At 37.6% G+C, this 20,130-nt stretch overlaps 1 protein-coding gene across 2 annotated transcripts in view; it reads right to left on the bottom strand.

Annotated features, from left to right (window-relative positions):
* The window catches only part of Grid2 (glutamate ionotropic receptor delta type subunit 2), a 1,417,491-nt gene that overhangs the window by 566,946 nt on the left and 830,415 nt on the right, over positions 1-20,130 (bottom strand). For both annotated transcript variants that reach the window (XM_042273420.2, XM_042273418.2), the window contains exons 5-6: positions 9,202-9,255; positions 1,405-1,578 (exon numbers count right to left, since the gene is read on the bottom strand). In XM_042273420.2, coding sequence (XP_042129354.1) covers positions 1,405-1,578; positions 9,202-9,255 — 228 coding nt within the window. The remainder of the gene's footprint in view (positions 1-1,404; positions 1,579-9,201; positions 9,256-20,130) is intronic.

Raw genomic sequence — 20,130 nt, 5'->3', positions numbered from 1 at the left:
ATTATGCTCATAATCAGTTATGATGCAAAGAATCCATCACAAATGTAAATTATCAAAGGCACTAACATTTAGACAGACACGTTGAGGCTTCACAGTAGTTTATCTGGAAGAGGCTAAAGCTACCCTCCCTTAAAATCCAGCAAGGAACAGCAAATGCAATAGGCAACAATACTGGTACCACAGGCTTAATACCAGTAAATACGAGGAAACGCTAGGGTAAATGGCAATCTTCTAAATAACCTGTAAGTGAAGAAGGGCTGTGGAATTAGCTATCAAAAATGTGGTTTTACAAAATTACCTTATGAGCTATTACAGAAGATAAATTAGTTTTCTAGGGTTATATTTCCACATAGTTCAAACACTTGTAGGTAGTAAAATACTTTCTATACTAAACATTTTGAAGGATTACATTTCTGGGATATTTGATATTTTCCTAATTTGCAAAATTGATGGTGACTAATCTTTGCTGAGATCTAGCACCACCCTTTAAATATTCTCAGTGCTAACACAGCCCTACTGTAGTACACATAGGGACTGCTGTAGCATGAAAGTCTGTTTTTCTGTGAAGCCTTCTACTGACCACGTGTAAGTGAGTGTGTCAAATTGATTCTTTCTTCCTCCTGTCTTTTGTTCAGCTGGAGAACTTCTCCAGGCGCCCTGCTGCTCGGGCCTGCTTCCTCTAACACCAGCTTCCAATTGACAGATTGAGATCTCCGGTACAAGAGAAAAGTATCTGCTAGGATTTTCCTTCAAAAAGAAGAGAAATAGGCTCTGAGGAGGGAGTTGTCTAAAGGACAGGCGCCTGAGTAATTTCGAGAACTTGGTGCTCTCTAGTTTCCGATTCAGGAAATTGTGTTTAATTTGAAATTCTTTCTGTATTTAGGAGAGAGAGAGAGAAGGTAACACTGTCTCTCCTGTGAGTTGGCTATGGGCACACAGCACCACAGCACTCTTTGAACTTTAAATAAGCTTTCTTTCTTTTTTCTTTCTTTTTTTTAAAAGTTGAAGTTCTTCAATCTAGAGATTCTTTTAAAAGAGAATAAATATCCACGTCTTTTATTGCACGGTGTTCAAACAATTCTATTCACTTAATACTTTGAAGTGCAGCATGGGTGTCAATCACAGTCCCCTCTCTAGGAATTGCCTTGTATCTGCTTACTTAGAAGGAAGTAAGATTTCCTCATTGTATTCATATTCAGAAAGTGGGCATTATTTTCAACAATAGGATCAAAGGGATCAAAGACAAAGGCTCTTTGCCATCCCTGCCAAAGGCACTTAGATGCCAGGGAAGGGAACATGCCCAAGAACAATAATGCATGCCATTCCTGTCTAGTGTCACTCAGAGATGTCATCTCAGGCCCCTAAAGATGCTCCCTGGGAGACACCCCGCCCTTTAAAACACACCTCCATATTCTGTGCGAAGGGATCCTTGGGATCACACAGTGTTGAAGAGATTCGATGGTTGCCACGGAAACAGCGCTGACTTATATTCTGGGGGACTGGAAATGTCTGCCGAATAATTGTTAACCTTCCAATGGACCTTCTGACAAGTTCCTGGACATCCACATCATTTATTTCCTAAAAGATAGGAAGTGGAAGAATTAGCAGATTCTTAAATATAATAGCAGAAACACAAAAGAATGGCTGAGCAGTTATCGGGAGGTACAAAGGAATCAGTTGCCCTAACACATGTACTTCATATTTAGCTAGCATTCAAGTGAAAGTTATGTGCATTTATCAAAATGGTGAATTCAATCATACCTGCTTTCTGTTACTTTAAACTGTGAACATGTATGCCTAAACAAGTCTACATGGACCATGTGGCTTAAATATGCTTTACTAAAAGCAATTTAATAACCAATTATGCTCAAAGCATAAGAGAAAAATATTGAAAGTTCACAAAATAAGATTCAATTATAGCTTATGATTCGTTAATATCTTTCATGATATTTTGTGTACCTAGAAAGGGAGACTCAATGTAAGAAGGATCCATGTTTTTCTTAGCAAAAAAAAATTGAGAATTTTACACAAACTAAGCAAAGACATCAGAAGGAGAGACTACTTTAAAATACCTTTTTACTGATATCCACATATGTTTCTTATGCAAGGAATGATTGCTCAGTAACTACTGATGAAAGAATTAACTTCTTGCTGTGGTTGTTACATAAACGTATGAAGTTCTCTTGATTAGCATGGAGTGAATCATGTCAACAAAACCTAGTGCTATGTAAATGAATTTGACTTTGTGTATGTGTGCTTGCCAAACGCTAAGAAATGTATCCTCTATTTCCTTCACCTACATGTAACTATTCTGAAATTAGATATGAAGATTAGGATCAATAACAGATATAGAAATAATAAAAAATGATAGTGCTTTATGTATACACCTGTCTTACTTGGGACTAGAACAAAAGTGACAAACACAAATTTCTTTTTCTCAGAAGTCTTTACTAAAGCACCGTGTGCTCTATCATGTCCATTTGGAACCTTTTAAGCCAGTGAAGCTTTTATGACGAGCAAGTTATTGGTGTCAAGTGAGTCTTAATGCAAGGAAAATAAATTATTTGACATGGGATAAGTTATGGACTGCATTCCTGCATATCCAAGGAACCAATACTGAATGACAGAGAAACAGACACCTACAAGAGTTTTCTTTTTTTCCCTCTGTCATGTTAATTACAATTGTTATTCTTTGTGGCAGGTTACCAGAAAACTCATCCACTCTTTATGTTCTTTATCAAATAAAGGTCTTTCTAAAAATAAAATAGCACCTGCCATCAGCTGTATCCACAGTAAAATCAGGAAGTTCTAGGTGATTAATCCTTAACACACCATAGACCATGTCTCTCAGCAGTTTAACTGCCCTCCTTCCCTCTTAGTCTATATCATTTCACTGGCCACCTAAACTTTGGCAAAAGTCAGGTACTTCGAATTTCCCATCATTTGCCTACAAAGCAGAATTAAACAGTGTCCAGTCAATTCTATTTTCATATTTGATATTAATCTAAAATCCCTTAAAGTGAATTAATATCAATATTGCTGTGCCATATTTTTCAGTGTTTTAAAATTCCATATTGTATAGCCAGGAAGCTTCATCTAGAAGGTAGTAAAAGATACACTGATTTTTTAAAAAATATATTGTTCTTATTTCCTAAGCAAATAATTATTTACCCAAACTTATCAAACACTACAATCTGCATCTTTACCTCACATGGTAAGGAACTGCAAGCCAACACATTAAAATCAAAATCTGCAAATAATAAATGCCTACTTTGTATCAGACAAAATGCTAGTTCCTTTACCTGGTATTTCATTTTCTTTTAAAAAAAGACAACGAATCACTGCTTAATAACATTTTACAAATAATAACCAAGATGATTCAAAGCTCTTCATTCAGATTATTTTTATTCATGCAAGATTTTAGAAATGTCACAAAGAAGAAAAGAAATGATGTACACTAATTATGAAAGTAGCTACAATTCATTACAGTAATTACTTAGATTAATACCCAAGAATGATAGCAGTGAAAATAGTAAACATACATTATGTTAGCGTTTAGTGATAGTTTTAAAGTAATAAGATCCTCTGTCCCAAGACACCTCCTAAGACCCTCCATCTGGAGACAAACACTCTTCCAGGTCTGTCTACAAAGGCAGAAATAGCCGGTTGCCATCTAAATGTTCCCTAAGATGAAGTTTTCAGTTGTCTAACTTCAAGCAAATCTGAAGAAATGCCAATTTGAATAGAATATATTTTGTGTGTTATTATTTGAGGAAGGAAAATGAAAGTAATTTTCTGAGAGGAAAGAACCTGCCATTCTGTAGGAAACTAACATTTTACTTCCAATTTTAGTTTTGACATCTGATCTCCAAAACAATTTCAAGGTGGTGTGGCAGCTTGGTCAGGACCTACTTCATACTGACTGGAACTTTCTTCTGCTCTCCAAAAGGTGCCCTTCCAGAATGGCAGATACAAGTCATATAAACATTCAATGACAAATGATCTGTTAATCTAAAACACAAATCCTTTCAAAACAGGAAAAAAATTCCCCCAGTAAGTGGCTGTGTTAAATATCAAACTCTTGTGCAAACAGGATCTATAATGCTCTCTTCTTTCTTTAAGTAACATTTAAATTGTAGGATTTTGAAAACAATCCCATGAGGAAAGAGTCTATGAAAAAGGAATGTCTCTTGAGGCCCCAGCACAGCAAATATGCTAATTGATTTCTACAAAAGGATACAGAAATGTTCTGATTTTTAAGTGCTATGAAGAATCAGAATTGTAACATCGCCCTTGCTGTCTTTGCTTTCATATATTTAAAAATAGACAATTAATACTGTCACAAAAGCAAACAGGTGACTTTTCATTTTTATTTCTTTAGGAACAAAGCATAACATTATTTTCCAAAGACTAATTACAAATAATCATAAATTATTAAGAGTTGAATTAAAATATCCAAGTAAATATTCACTTTACATTAATAGTTGAATATAGTCCGGACTTTGAACTGTGTAAGGCCCATCATGGGAAAAGTCAAAAATTTACCTGATAAGAACACAGCCACAGACATTGCCCAGAACAAATCCTTTATAATTTAGTCATTCCTGAAACCTTGAAGTAGATCAACTTGGGACTGAAATTAATGAAATTGGGTAGATGGAAAGACTTTTCCATATCTATTAAATCAGTTGACAACCTGAACTAGATCAATTATTTCAGGAAAAAAACAGTTTCTTACTTCTCCTTTCCATTTGTTCTCTCTTTCTTGTTCTTTTATCTCTTCACATCTAATAGAGTTCCCGGATCATAATAAGTATTCAGTAAATTCTGGGAAACTGAAATGTACTGCTTGAACCAATGATAAGGTCTTACTAAACCATCCTTCCATATCCTTCCATAGAATCAGTAGTTGAAGATTTAATATTAGATCCTTAAGGATGCTTTGAAAATGATAAATAATCCCGACAGTAAATTTCACTAATAAGATGTTGCAGTCTGTTACAGTGCAGTTTGAAAAGATGGTGTTTTTTTTTTTTTTTTTTTTTTTTTTTTCCCTAATAGATTTGTGTTCTTCATGCTGTGGCAGAGATGGCCCTGTGACATTTCCAGAAAGTCCAACACTAACATGAAGCACTTTTGAAAACACTATATTGGAATCTGAAATAAAATCAGTAGAAAGAGGAACATAATGGTAATTTCTTGTTTAATTATGAATATAAAGTTCGATTCACCATTAAAGTAGGAAAAAGGGCAAAATAGCTACTATATTTCTCTTTTAAAATTTCAAAACAAGAATCCAAATTCCCAAGCTAAAGGCTTTGTCTTTAACATCTTTAAATGCAGTCCTCACTGACTGAGAATAACGGCTTACTTAAACTTGTTGTAGGTCACTGGGATGATTGGAGGCCAGGGCCAGCATCATCAGGGGCACAGGAGGCTGAGAAGCATCATCACCTCTGAACCAGGTGAGTTCCTACCTAAGTTCTGGCATTTGTTAAACCAACAAAGCATGAAGCCATTTGCTCCAGGGGCCTGAAGGAAGGCTATGACTGATATGGAAAGCCTGCTGTGAGGTGGACCCACTGAGTGCAGGGAGAATAGAAGCAGCATCACCAAGTCCTAACTTGATTGATTGCTCCCTGTGAGCTGGCACAGCCTCTCATTAGTACCAAGTACTTGGTGCAAATTAAAACAAAATGTATTGTTTTTCAAGTTTCTACAGCTTGTGCCATAATGCACAATGTCAACTTTGATTTATAATCCCTCTCTATGAAACTATTGGTGCAATAAGATTAAATAAATTTTTGCAACTTGTTTTAAAATTAGCTGCTTAACCATAGTTATGCAAACTGAACTAAAAAAAAAAAAAGTCACTGTCTCCTGTTCAGTCAAATGGGCATTTGCAAATTGGTGAGGGTTTGTTATTTTGGGAGATATTCAACTTCTTAACAAATTTGAAAAATTCATGTTTTTTTTCCTTTTATTGAAATTGAGGTAAATCATGATTCTTCTATTAATTTTTATAATGGGCATGTAAGTGGAAAAAAATGAGAGAAAGATATGGGTAAAATTTCCTGAAGATGACTTCAAGACAATGAGTTGACTGAATGAAACTGGATAGAAAGAAAGAGCTGACCTTGGGATGCACTGGCTGATAAAACTTTTCCTTGCGAATATGTTCATTCTTTGTGCTTCTAATTGGCTCAGGTCAAAATAATAGCTGATGTAAATGCCACAGACTGTGAACATTTTTTTGGGGGGGTTCTATACAGTTTTGCCTTGCTAGAGAGAAATGGTACATTCCTCATGGACTAGAAAATATGACTGTGAGTAAAACACAGTAAGGGTTTCAAGACAGTAAACATGAAGCTACCATTGGAAGCATTTATAGCAAAGTCTTCAGAATGAGCAAATAATTGAGGTCTTCTATCACCTTCTGCAGTGCTAATATTGAATGAGTAATTAACTAGTTAGATTTATTTGTTTATTGGATACTTTCTTTTGCAAGGTGGTAGCTAATACATCATCATTGATGTTAGTCTACTCAACTATGTTTGTATAATATAGCTTATAAGACGATGAAAAGGAACTTTCCTCTGAAGTAGGAGTTGACTTTTGAACTCTATCCATGTTCACACTTTCAGAATTCAAGTATCACTGTAAGAGAAAACTGAATATGGAAAAAGAAATAATATAAGGGTACCCCAAAAGGTGGAAAAGAATGACCATCCCATTTAAAGGGTTGTATTCATTTGTTTGATTACCCTTTGAGGAGACAAGAATCTACTTTTATCTTCCTAGCTGGCTTTATGGACACAAACAAGTTAGAAGAACCCTGTTTGATCTGCTACTGGAAACCCATGTGGTCTTTAAGAGAAGTTGAGTGTGAGATGAAAACAGGGGTTAGGAGGATTCCTTATTTACAAAGAAAAAGAAATCTACAAAATAAACTAAAGACAACAGAGATTTCAAAAATATAACTGAAAAGGAGAATTATTGAAATAAAACAAACCCCAAAGTAACTGAAGGTTTACACTGGTAAGACTGCTATTAAATACCATTCATTCCACTTAATAATTTTTTGATACTTGGTGGATTTTTTAATATCTTCAAATTTTAGCTTTCTTTTAGAAAAACAAAAATGTGGATGCCTATCTGAAAAGTTATAAAAGCTCACTAAACTCTTCTGACTGTAGGTTTTCTTTCTAGTCTGGTATATAATCATTCAGACAGAAACTTTAGAAGCATGATGAGAAGGTCATTGAAGAGAGATCTTGTGCACCCAGACTGCTTGTAGGAATCTCCAAAAAGAAAAAAAATGCATAAGAAATATAGTGACAAATCATAGAAGCCAAAAGATTTGCACTCCCAGACCAGATCGGGAGATGGGCTTCAGTATCTTTACCCTGAGCTAAAAAGAGTGAAACCTTGTATAGGAGAAACATTGGAACAGGAGTATTTTATTTTTCTGTTTGGAGAGGATAAGCAATTATGTCCTACAGCCTTCCACTATACCCCTGTCACTTTCCTAATCAATCAAGTTACAGGGGAGTGATGGTGAGGTGTGACAGGAAAAGGTGGCTACTGTGGCAGCCTTTTTTGAGTCACTCTTTAGGATTTGTTAAGACGGCACCTTACTGAATTCTCTTTGTAAACTCCAGGGCAAAAGAGATACACATATAGTACAGGAAGGTTGTGCTAGGTGCAAAGGAAACACCAACTTCTAAGAGAGCAAATGGTAGTCCTAGACTGTAGGAGGATTTCTGGTGGTTAGATAAGAGCCAGCATCCCACAGGAACTTTTTCCTCTGCCAAAAGGAGTCATTTCTCTTACCACTGGCAGAAGAGACAAATGGCCACCTGTGGTGCCTATTAGCATACAAAGCGCATGCTGGCCTCTAGGTTCCTTCAGTATCAAAAATACTTGTTATGTCATATTTCAAAGTCTATGTTAGCATCCTAGCCCTTTTCCTAACTTAACTCCCTTAAACCTAAACTACCTCCAGCTCACTGGCTTCCCTTCCCACAGCTACTCATTTTCCTTATAACACTATTTCTCAATATCGCTCTTTGTTTTCTCTCTCTCTCTCTCTCTCTCTCTCTCTCTCTCTCTCTCTCTCTCTCTCTCTCTCTCTCTCTCTCTCTCTCATTCTCCTCTCTTCCCATCTCTCCCCCCTCCTCTTTTCTCCATTCTCTGGTTGTTTCTGTCCATCACTGTTCTTATCTTGATCCTTTCCTGGCCAGACCCAGTCTGCTGACTATGTTCAGTGTTTTACTCTCTCTGTGCACTGGACTCTTCCAGGTGCCTCTGGTTATTATATCTCTCATATCTACAATAAAAACCTCCCCCTTAACCACACCATGGAAAGGTCATATTGTCAGTTTATACAATAAATCCATTGTAACAGATAACAAGGCAAGGTGAAATCTATTTTGTTGACTGTAAAACAAAAATTATTATTTAAAAGCTATGTTGTCCCTAAAACAATTTTATCATCATATAATTCCATCAGCGGCATTGGTACATAAATACCCTATCTGTTTATAAATAAGAGGTAGGGTTAGTCAACATATCCTTCTGAGGACATAGTATGATACCAGGTGTAGTCATACTATTTGTCCAGGTCTGGTCTGTTGTTTTCTTTGCTGATCTTGACTGGCAAATGCTAAGGAAACAATCTTCTTAGATTGTAACATACTCTTCATCCTTTGTATTGCCTTTGCAAAATGTTAGGAAAACTTTCTAAAGGAACTTGAAAAGTCTTTGGATTTTTAAAACAGTTGTGTTTCTTTGTGGAAAAAAATCTGTTCTTTGTTGATTCATGTTCATGCTGAACCATTAAATCCTCACGTAGGGAGATAGCTATGAAAGTTTTTAAAAAGACATTAAAATACAAATGGAACGCAGACTCTCCCCTGGGGGAGATTCACATTGCTTACAAAGAAGAACTGAACTTTTCGTAAAGATGATCTCTCTAAGTAGGCAGTGCATGCAACAGGAAAAGCTAAAAGACACTCAGTAGGGAAGGCTTTTTCCATTTATTTAATTCAGATTAAAAAAAACCTTGGTTCTATTTTTATTAGCATTTATGCAGTACACTGAACCTTTACTTCCTGTTCTGCTCCCTCTTAGAGGTGAAGGCCTCCTGAGACACCATGTATGAAAAAGTGGTGGTTGAGAGCAGGGCTGGGGTGGCTTTACCTCATTTATAATGATCCAGTGACAGTCAAAAGCAACCAGATTAGTCTCCACCACCTAGAAGAGAAAACAAACACCACATCATCAGAGTTAATCATGAAGACAGAGCCACTCTAAAGGGATCCACTCCGTAAATGGACAAAAACACTGTCATCAAAGTCAGGAATCAATTACAGATGGAAGCCATCAGCAGAGCAGTGTGATGCAGCAATGCTGGCTGGCAGATGGGCAGGGGACTCGATAAATACACTGGAAGAAAACATTTATCAATGTTAGAAAAATGTCAATTTAAAAAGGAAAACCATTTAAATAATAATGTTTCTAGATTTCCCAGACTTCAGAGCTCACATCACATCCCTTGTTCTAAATACATTTCGGTGCTGGAATATACCTAATAAATATCCAAGTAGCATTATAATCTCATTTGATCACAACTTAATGCCTTTAGCATCTCTCTATGTGTGTTCCTGTTCTGAGTAAACTATTCTACAAAATGGTTGTGTTGTATTTGAGGTAGTTTTGGTTCTAAAGTTAAACTGTAAAATAGTAAAAGCAATTCATAGCACATTCACAATAAATTATAGTTGGGAATTTTTTGTAGCTTTTAGGCTGATAAAATGTAAAAATGGATAAGCAATATGTAAGCAACAATCCTTTTGTTTGTTTTTGAGACAGGATCTCGTTCTGTAGCCCTGGTCAATGACCAGGAACACGTTTTGACCTAGACCAGGCTGGCCTTGAACTCATGGAGTTCCTGCCAATTAGAGCTGTGGAACATCATGCTTGATGGGGTAGCAATCTTGGCTGATAAACTTTGAAGATTTGACATAGGCCAAATATAGGCTTAGTAAACTCTGAACAAATATGTGTGTGTGCCTGCATATGTGTCTGTATGCTTGCAATTGCATATGTGTATGTATGTAAATATGTATGTTCAGCTTTTGTAACACAGCTTCCATTCATATTGTACACTTTCTAAGACATATTCTTACAGCTCATGTCAAGAGCACACAATGATTGAGGCTGCTGCTTTGAAATAAATTATTATTCTCATTGGTAGTATTTGTAGGCAAGACTTGATCTCAAGTGAGTATGTTTTCCATTAATGACCAAGAATGTTTCAAGATGTGAACTGGATTTGAGGGTTATTTTTTGCCTATGAAAACACACTGCTTCAAAGGTGTCTTGAATATGAAGAAATCCAATGCATATTTGCTATACCATTACATGTTTTTTCTCTTCAAATACATTATTGTTTGCACTTGTTTTTAATGTTGATATCTCATACTATTTCAATATATGTCCTCTGAATCCCATGAACTTTCTGGGATATACAGATAATGAGCTATCAGAAAAACTAAAGCCTGTTTTCTATTTTCAGATTTTATCAGTATTGATTTCAGTGTATCTACATGACCACTTATAGGTGAAATTTTTTATGGAGGATATTGCATGTGACAATGTCCAGTTTTAACTAATGAGGAAAGCACTTTTTAATCTTCATATCACTGATATCAAAGTTTCTTTTTCATTTTTAATTTTCTTCATTAATAATTAGAGAGGCATATCAATGATTTATTAACAATGAAAAGCATTAGAAAATAAGTGGGAATTCCAACAGAATTTAAAAAAATATAAACCCAACATTAGGTGTTAGGAAAATTTATCTCTGTATAAAATAGAAAAATGCATATATGGAGAAAAACCTTAAACTTAAAATATGGACTAGAGCTGGGTGGTGGTGGCGGTGGCACATGCCTTTAATCCCAGCACTTGGGAGGCAGAGCCAGGTGGATCTCTGTGAATTTGAGGCTAGCCTGGTCTACAGAGCAAGATCCAGGACACCAAAACTACGCAAAGAAATCTTGTCTCAAAAAACCATATATGTATGTATATATATATATTAGAAAGAAGTTAAGGCCAAGCCACAGATGACACAGACCGAAAGTGCTTCTAAGTTATTAGTGGCAAAAATGGAAGAAGTAATTTAGGAAATAATTGCTCTTTTTAGGCTAATCTCTCCCTTGTATACAGGTTAAGAAAATTCAAGTTATGTGAATTCTACATTACATGTAGTTATTGTTAAGAAGTTGTTCTATTGCAGAACTGTGGGATTACTACACAGCCACATGGAGAGTTTGTGCAGAAAGTGAAAGTAATCTCTTCCACCATGGTCTTAAATAAACAGGAGAGAGCACAGAACGGTATGGAACTTCCATAAAGAAGGGCAACCATCTTGTCTTAGACCATGATGCAACCTGCCTTCCCTCAGGGACAGTAAGGAAGTGCTCTGCGGTACTCTCCTTCCCCCAGAAATATTACAATACAAAATCATTCTAGCAGTATAAATATGAGACAAGGAAAAGGCTATATTAACACTTACTGCAGGTAATCAGTTCCTTTTCATATTGTCAATGGAGACCTCTTTTCTATAGGTGAGCACCTGTATGGCCCTCTATTTGAGTATGTTAGTTTTCCAGCCAGAGGCTGCATGTTCACTTGGAGACAGTGTCCTTTAGAACCTTTATTAGGCTTTTCAAGTTGGCAAGCCCTCTTCTGACTCTGTGATGGATGGTGTTTTAAAATCGCTAGTCCAATAACTTTCTTTCAAAGTCATGTTCCTGATTCCAGCCCAGATAATGTGAGCAGAGGTGATGCAGGACACTTCCAAACCTGCATGCCTGTGCCTGTGTGTTTGTACCTACTGCTTGTGCCCACTCGCTATCCCTTGCAGCATGTGGATTAGGTCACTGTATCATGCCCAGGGGCACTTTGAAAGTCTCATTGGCTCTGGCACAGAGAAGAACTTTTCTCCACATTCTCTGCTGTCACACTGAGCTAATATGAGATATTACATTTGGGGTCTGCTCCTTGAGAAATTCAGACCATCCTGTGTAATGAAAAGCATTGATACTAATAGTTGCTCTGTATCTTTTTATAATCTTAAATTTCAATTAACACAATTACTAGCATAACTAAGTCTTTGTGAATTGGTGAAGTTTTGATCTAAAAATTGTCAGGTGTGTGCTGGACATTTTTGTGGGTATTAAATGTTTGAAACTTCCTTCTCCAAGTGTATTTTTCTTTATAGCAGGAAAGCAATCACTATTAGAATGATATGTAGTAATGAAAAGGTAGAGATGTCATGTCCGTTTAACCACACAATGAAGAATATTTATACATAATACACATCTATGTAATACTGTAGCATCAAGTTTAAATGAACCACTTTTTTCCCTACTATAATACATGCAAAATATTATCTGGAAAAATGTCCACTAAAAGAGGAATAGAATTCCTTAGGTCAAGGTTAATTGTTCATGAATTAATAATAAGATCACATGAGTTCTTGGAGTTTTCTTTTAACTGAATGTTACTGAAAGAAGGGAATATTTTAAAGGAACTGATTAGAAAGATAAAAAGATCATGGTAAAAGAGGACAGAGATCAACAGCCTAGGCCTTAGAACTTCAATGACTACTGCCTGAAAAACAAGTAAAAGGCACAGGGGACATATCAGAGAGGCTGAAACCCACCAGAGAATGAAAGGGGAAGCAGGGTGAGGATGCTATCCTCTTCACAGATTACCAGCCCCAGCTGACTGTGCTCATGTTGAAGGAAGACAGAGTTATATAAAGGAACTTTAGAGCTGAGTATAGATAAGGAATGACCACTGGAAGTGATCGCTGGGAATCCAAATCAGTTTACCTGATTGGTAATATTTTTATTAATATTTTTAGTATTTTGATCTCTTTCCATTTCACAACACTTTAGGTTCAGTAATGCTGTAGCAGGTTATCGGCACTGATGAGTTAAAGGACCAAATTCTGGATTTCAGATGTTATTGTTTTAATTATTTCAAGGCATCTGAGAATTTCTAACTTCTTTGTATTTATTTCTATAGTTATGTCAGAATTCTATTAGGAACGATTGCTTCTCCAATGATGTATTCTCGTTGTCAATGTGACTGGATTTAGAATCACCATGGAAACACACTCCAGGTATATCTATGAGGTGGTTTCCAGAAATGCTAATCTAAGCTAGAAAGATCTACCGTGAATGCAAGCAGCAGCATCCCATGGACTAGGAGAACAGATCTCTTTACCTCCACTGAGAGACTTGGTGCTTTCAAAATAAATCCAAAGTTATACTGATCTAACACAATGGGAGGCTGGAGAAACAGAAGTTAAAAGTATATACTGCCAATGGACCATACAGCATCTACCTTGAGAAGACTCCCAACTGACTTTAACTCTAGTCTGAGAGGATCTGATACCCCTTCTGGCTTCTACAGGCACCAGGCATGAGCATTCATCTCTCTCTCAATGTCTCTCTCTCTCTCTCTCTCTCTCTCTCTCTCTCTCTCTCTCTCTCTCTCTCTCTCTCTCTTCTCTCTCTCTTTCCTTCCCTCCCTCCCTCCTCCCCCCCTCTTCTGCTTCCTGTCTTCTGATATATCCTCACCAGCTGCCATACCTCTGCTGTCACCCTGGCTTCTCTGCGGGAATGGACTGTGTACTTTCTTAAACACTGTAGCAAAATAAAGCTCCCTCTTCCTTAAGTAGTTCTTGTTTTTTTTTTTTCTCCACAGAAGCTAGAAAAGTATACATCTTTTCTCATCTTTCTTACTTAAAGAGCACAACTCACATTTTGCCAGTAAACATTTCAAATCAATGAAATGGATTAAGGAACTGGATTGAAGTTCTCCTCTTCCTTTTTTCCTTGGGAACAGGGCCTCTTTGTTACTGAGTACATCAGTGCCACAATTCTGAGGTCTCGTTGTGCCGATTATTAGTAAATTCTAGTTGTGTTTTTAAAAGAAAATATCAAAAACCTTAGGCCATAAGAAAGTAGTGAAGTACTCAAACTTCAGCAATAGGATTAATTACCAGGATGAGCCAGAAAAGCTGCCTGAAAGACTCCATCACTGCTGGGCAACCCTGAAGCAAACAGCTAGCTGAAAGGAACCCAGCAAAGCAGAACAAAGCTGCCTGTGGGAGCAGCACCTGAACCCAGCTGAGTGATAGTAGACATGAGAACAGGGGGTTTCTTGGTAATCTGCTCTGAATCCTCTCACCACATAAGTTTCTTTCAGCATTAGAATGGGTACTTAGTAGTGTGCAAAGAGCACGTCCTACATACAGTGCGGTGCTTTAGCAATGTAATTACCACAAAGGTGACCTTCCACCTTCCACAAGGCTGAGCTTACTTTAAGTGAATTCAGCAAAAAAGAAGGGGAGGGAGGAATCAAGCCCTGTCAGTGAGACAAGCCATGAGTAAGGACAGACCATCTGTCACTGGCAGGACCTTAGGACTTCTGAGTCTTTAGTAAGGCCCAACAATTTATCATCGTGTCTTCCCGTGTTCGTTCTCAAATCTTTAGTTGTGCTAAATAAGACAATCTGAAGCAAAGAAATCAAGCACACTGCCAGAGTGCGTATCTCACTGGGATTAAATGCAGAACAGATCCTACAAGTACAGAGGACAATTTAATTGACTAAACAATAACAGCAACATGCTGTTATTTCACTCAAGCTTGTGGCTCAACTAAATTACCCTTGTTTCCTTTGCAGGATGCACTGAATATTTATACAAGGATTTCTGGTACAGCACAGCAGTCAGGATGGCAGGCATTGGCTTCCCGAATCCTACCTATGCCAGATCCAAGGTGGAAGCCAGTGAGAGGAAGGCCTCTGAGGAAGGCCCCAGGCCCCAAGACTCACTCCAGAAGAAGTGGACAGAGAAATGGGGAAGAGTGACTCTATTCCTGCTCCTCCTCCGTAATAACATGACTGACATCAGCATTGCTAGAACGGCATCTATGCAACAGTGTCCCCACAAAACTTATTCAATGTTCTGCAAACAGATACACTGAGAAACTGTAGGTTAAGTCAAGCTAAACCCATGTTATTACTGCATTGCTCCTCAAAGTGATGAGCATCAATGCAGAAGCATAATTAACATGAAAGTCGTTATTATGTACTATGGTTTTAGATCATATCATAAAACTCCACACTCATAAAGGTGATCTTTAAAGTCAGTGTCAATGCTTCCATTTTATATTTTAGTGTAACTTTAGACAAGTTACAAAGTGGTAAGCCTTAGGTTTTCTGTTTGTCAATAAGAATAGGATTATTCTCACATAATACTATCATCAGGAGGATAAGAGATAATGGACCATGCTAAGCTTGCAATGAGTATCAGCTCCTTGTGTCTTAACATATGCATTAGGGGTATTCAGGGTGAGATGTCCGGGATGACAAAGTTCCAAATGAATTTCACAAAGAATCATTATTTTTTTTACAATAGATTTCCTGTGATTGAAATGTTTTGAGAACTGCAAGCTAGAATCAATATCAATGTAACCATCCATTTCCACAACAATCATTGAAAATCCATTGAAATATATGAGAAACTTTGCAATCTGATAAGAGAGTTCTACACTAGCCCTACAGAATGCAGAGCCAACAGGTTGGCCTGTTTTCACAAAGCAAGAACAGCCGGTGAACTGCTATGTTCACATAAGTGCCAAGTCAGACATAATGTTTTAGACTACATAGTAACTAACTCTAATTGTAAGATGTAAGGTGACACCACTTGTCTTCCAGATTTTCTTTTTTTCTATTTCTAAACAACAAAAGATAAAACCAAACCACTGTATTCTCTCCAATAAAGAATAGAAAGAGGGTAAAAAGTATAAGGTCTATAGTACTTAAGCAACTTTTAGGAAGGGATTTATGGATTTGGGGTAGAAATGCCATCCAGCTGCCCTAGTGGTCTGTGTAAGTCAACAGGACCACCGAGTGGGCTGTAGAATCACAGCGTAGAAACTCCAGTGCATCTGTGATCAGTAACCACACACTACACTACACACTGTCCTCTGCTCTTCCCAAGGCTCAGTAAATGTGTTCACATTAATGTGCATTTGAGTGCCATTTCTCCAGGCTGCTTTTTGTATTTTGCCATGGCCTGCCCCCTAGCCCAGAAGCTTCAGGGAGGCAATTATGTGCTAGTGCACATGGGATTTGAAGTCCCCACTCAATCCAGCAGATGGCACCAGAAATCCTCACATTGACACTGGGCAGCAGGGGCTGTTCCAGAGCCCACTGTTGTCTGGTTCTCCTGTGCTCAGCATGAAGCCCTGGCTCTTTGCTGTTCTTCTCCAAGCAGCAACTATCTGCCATTCCACTCTGCCTTTTGCTTTGGAAGCTGTGTTCTGATCTTCCAGCTGGAAGACCACAAATACTTCCATCCAAATCCTCTTGCCATTACTGCCAAAGTTATTTCATAAATGGATTTGCTAGATTTATTGTTTCTGCTGCGCACTTGGGTCTGCCCACATCCTCTGGGAGATGGAATCATGCCCTGCTGAGAGTTGGCCAGCACTATAATACCCACTGTTTCTCAGTGTTTAAAGATGGGTGCTGATGCAAGGAAGTGCCCTCTGCCTTCATCAATGGCATAGACCATCTTCCTGTGTCTTGTACAGTTCAACGAAGACTGAACAGTGGTTAAAAGTAAACTCAAAATTTCAATATTTTTAATGAAAATATAAAGGTTTGACAATTATCATTAGGTCAATGGATTACTCAATTGTTGTTCCTCCTTCTCTTTTAAATACATTTTGGGTTTGTCTGTTCGGCCTTGAATTCACTACATAGCCAAGGCTGGCCTTGACCTGATCTTTTTTGCCAGCCCTCAAGTGCTGGGATGTAGATGGCTGCCATCACACCTGCCTCTTTTTCTAATTCTTTTGGAGTTTATGTTGACATTGTAGGATTCTTGTCTTTGCTGTGTCAAGCAAAAATGTATTATACCAAGATTCCATGTGTGTAGGCGGGGAGCAGAAATTGATTTTGGATTCTTCAATCACTCTTCAATATATATATATACATATATATATTACCATAAAATTAAGAATATTTTTCTGCATGGATGTCTGTGTACCAGGTGCATGTGTGGAATCTGGTAGGCCAGAGAAGGTTGCTGGATGGCCTGGACATAGAGTTACAGATAGTTGAGAACTACTATAGAATTAAACCCAGATCCTATGAAAAATAGCCAGTGCTGTTAACCGCTGGGGTATCTTTCTAGGTTCTTTGTGTGTGTGGGTGGGGAGGGGTTCTCTATATAGTCATGGCTGTTCTGGAACTCACTCTCTATAGAGACCAGGCTGGCCTTGAAATGACAGAGATCCTCCTGCCTCTACCTCCTAGACTTGGGATTAAAGGCATATACCACCGTGCTCAGCTTTCCTCTTATTTTTTGAAGCAGGGTCTCTAGCCGTATGTGGACCTCATTGGTTCAGCCAGGCTACCTGGCCAAGTAACCTCGGGGGATCCTCCTGTCTCTACCCCCTAGCTATGGAATTATAAGTATACAGTACCACATCTGCCACATCTGGCTTTTTACATGGGTGCTGGCCATCCAAAGTCAGGGCCTCGTGTTTGTACATTTAGCACTTTACCAACAGAGCCTCCACAGACCCTAAACCTGTCTCTAAAAGTTGAAGAGCAGGTCATCCATTTCTCCTTCACTACATTCTAACATGCTGACTTTTGGAACAACTAGGAAATACCATTAAAGCGTTTATTTACTTTTAGTAGCTAAATGATAATTGGTAGGATAAATTAGTTCCTAAGTGTGATTGACAACATAAATGAGTGAGCCTTTAGTGGGCGTTTGATCAAGATTTAAAATGACAGTTTGGGGGCATATTGGCACTTAATTGGTAAGATTTATAAAGCTTTTTTTCTCTATGTTGAAGCAAAGAAAGAAGAGAAGGAGAGGGGGAAATGGAAGAAAAGAAAGGGGGAGAGAATATTAAAGAGGTTCTCAAATACAAGTGGTATTAGACAGAGCCACACATGGCCCTTCACACAGTACACTTTCACATCTTAGGGTTGGTCCTTTTGATTTCTCCTCTATCCTATTTTTCAAATGATAACTGCTTTTCTTCCTTCTATCTATTGTGCAAGTGTACTTATGCAAGCATTTGAGAGGACATGTTGCACCTTTTGTACTGTTTCATTCCCTTTTGTAAGCTTCCCAAGAGTAAGAACACCATTTCTTCCCTGGTGTATCCTCTTCACTAATGAGTAGTGGATAGCAAGATTTCTAGAAAGCTGATGTCAAGGTCAATACAGAATTTACTAAATGTAATTTAATCAACATTTTTTTTGTAGTGTATCAGTAATCAAAGTAATATAATTTATTATTTATTAAGCATTTAATATGTGCTAGGCACTAGATAATTATTTATATGGATACTCTGAGTACTGAATTACATGACATACCCACACATATACACACACTCTCTGTGTGTATGTGTGTGTAAACTTTGTCTCCCCAAGAAAATTAGATGTGTACAAGGAACAAAGTTATCTATGTATACATATGCTGCTAAATTTCCATAGCATCTTTATCATTTAAGCCCTAGGATATGCAGTTTACATAAACATATACATATAAATACATACACACATATGGGCTAGAGATGGCACAACTATTAAGAGCACTTGCTACTTTTGCACATGACCCTGATATGGTTCCCAGAACCAACATAGCAGTTCACTATTTTTACTTCCAGTTCTTGGATATCTGAAGTCCTCATCTGGCCTCTGTGGGCGCTATACTTACATTGTATACATACATTCATGGAGGCAAACACTTGTCAAATAAAAGATAATAATAAAATAAAAAGAAACTGAAGGAACAAAACATCGAGTAACTCTCTGAAATCATAAGATCAGACATAAGTAGATGGCAGTGATTTCAAAACTGTTTTATGTGAAAATGTTCTCCTAGCTTTCTTTCTCAAAGTTGCAGAAACTACTCTGCAGTTTAAAAAAATGAGAACTGTAGTTAAACTGACAGTTGTAGAACAGTCTGTGGGACACAGCAGCTCTCATTATTTATATCCTTCAATGTGGTATTGTATTCCCCCAAATATTGTGCATGCTAATAAACTTATCTGGGATCAGCGACAGAGCAGCCACAATATTAAACATAAAGGATAGGCAGTGGTAGCACATGCCTTTAATCCTAGCATTACTGAGGCAGAAATCCACGTGTTCAAGGATACAGACAGGCATGGTGACTCATATGCCTTTAATCCCAGAAAGCAAGCCTTTAATCCCAGGGAGTGGTGGTAGAAAGCAGAAAGGTATATAAGGCATGAGGACCAGAAACTAGAAGCTTTTGGCCTGGTTAAGCATTTGGCTGGTTAAGCTTTTAGGTTTTGAGCAGCACAGTTCAGCTGAGACCCATTCTGGATGAGGACTCAGAGGCCTCCAGTCTGAGGAAACAAGACCAGGTGAGGATCTGGCAAGGTGAGATAGCTGTGGCTTGTTCTGGTTCTTGTTCTCTGACCTTCCAGTATTCACCCCAATAACTGGCTCAGGTCTGATTTTATTAATAAGAACTTTTAAGATTCCTGCTACACATCCCTGTTTACTTATGGACTCTTTACATCCTGGAGAGGTAAGGAATAAACCATTAAGGAATTTGAGCAGTTAAAACATGATGCTACTGTTTCAACACATGCCCATTTTGTGCTGATCTGGTATAAGGAAAAAAAAAAAAACTCTTCTTTAGTAATTCTCAGTCATCACGTTCCTTTCAGGATGTGGACAATTTTCTACATCAATCAACAGATTAAAAGCTTCAGACACATCTATTCAGTGTAAGTACTCATGCACGTTTGTTGTATACTGTGTCTATTTGTATGTATTTCTTTACCTGATCCTTATCTGCAATTTCACCACCACAGAACAACCACACAAGGAAGGCTCAAATGCTAGTAGAGAACAGATTGGACAAGGATTCCCAGGGATTATGCCAAAAGAGCAAAATGACAATTAAACAACAAGTGTCTGATTTGGGCAGTTAATGGGTGTACTACTATTTGTATAGTAACTTGGTATGTAGCTTGGCT

Source organism: Peromyscus maniculatus, chromosome 3 (assembly GCF_049852395.1).
Source record: "Peromyscus maniculatus bairdii isolate BWxNUB_F1_BW_parent chromosome 3, HU_Pman_BW_mat_3.1, whole genome shotgun sequence".
Classification (NCBI taxonomy): domain Eukaryota; kingdom Metazoa; phylum Chordata; class Mammalia; order Rodentia; family Cricetidae; genus Peromyscus; species Peromyscus maniculatus.
This window is presented reverse-complemented; position numbering and strand designations above follow the sequence as displayed.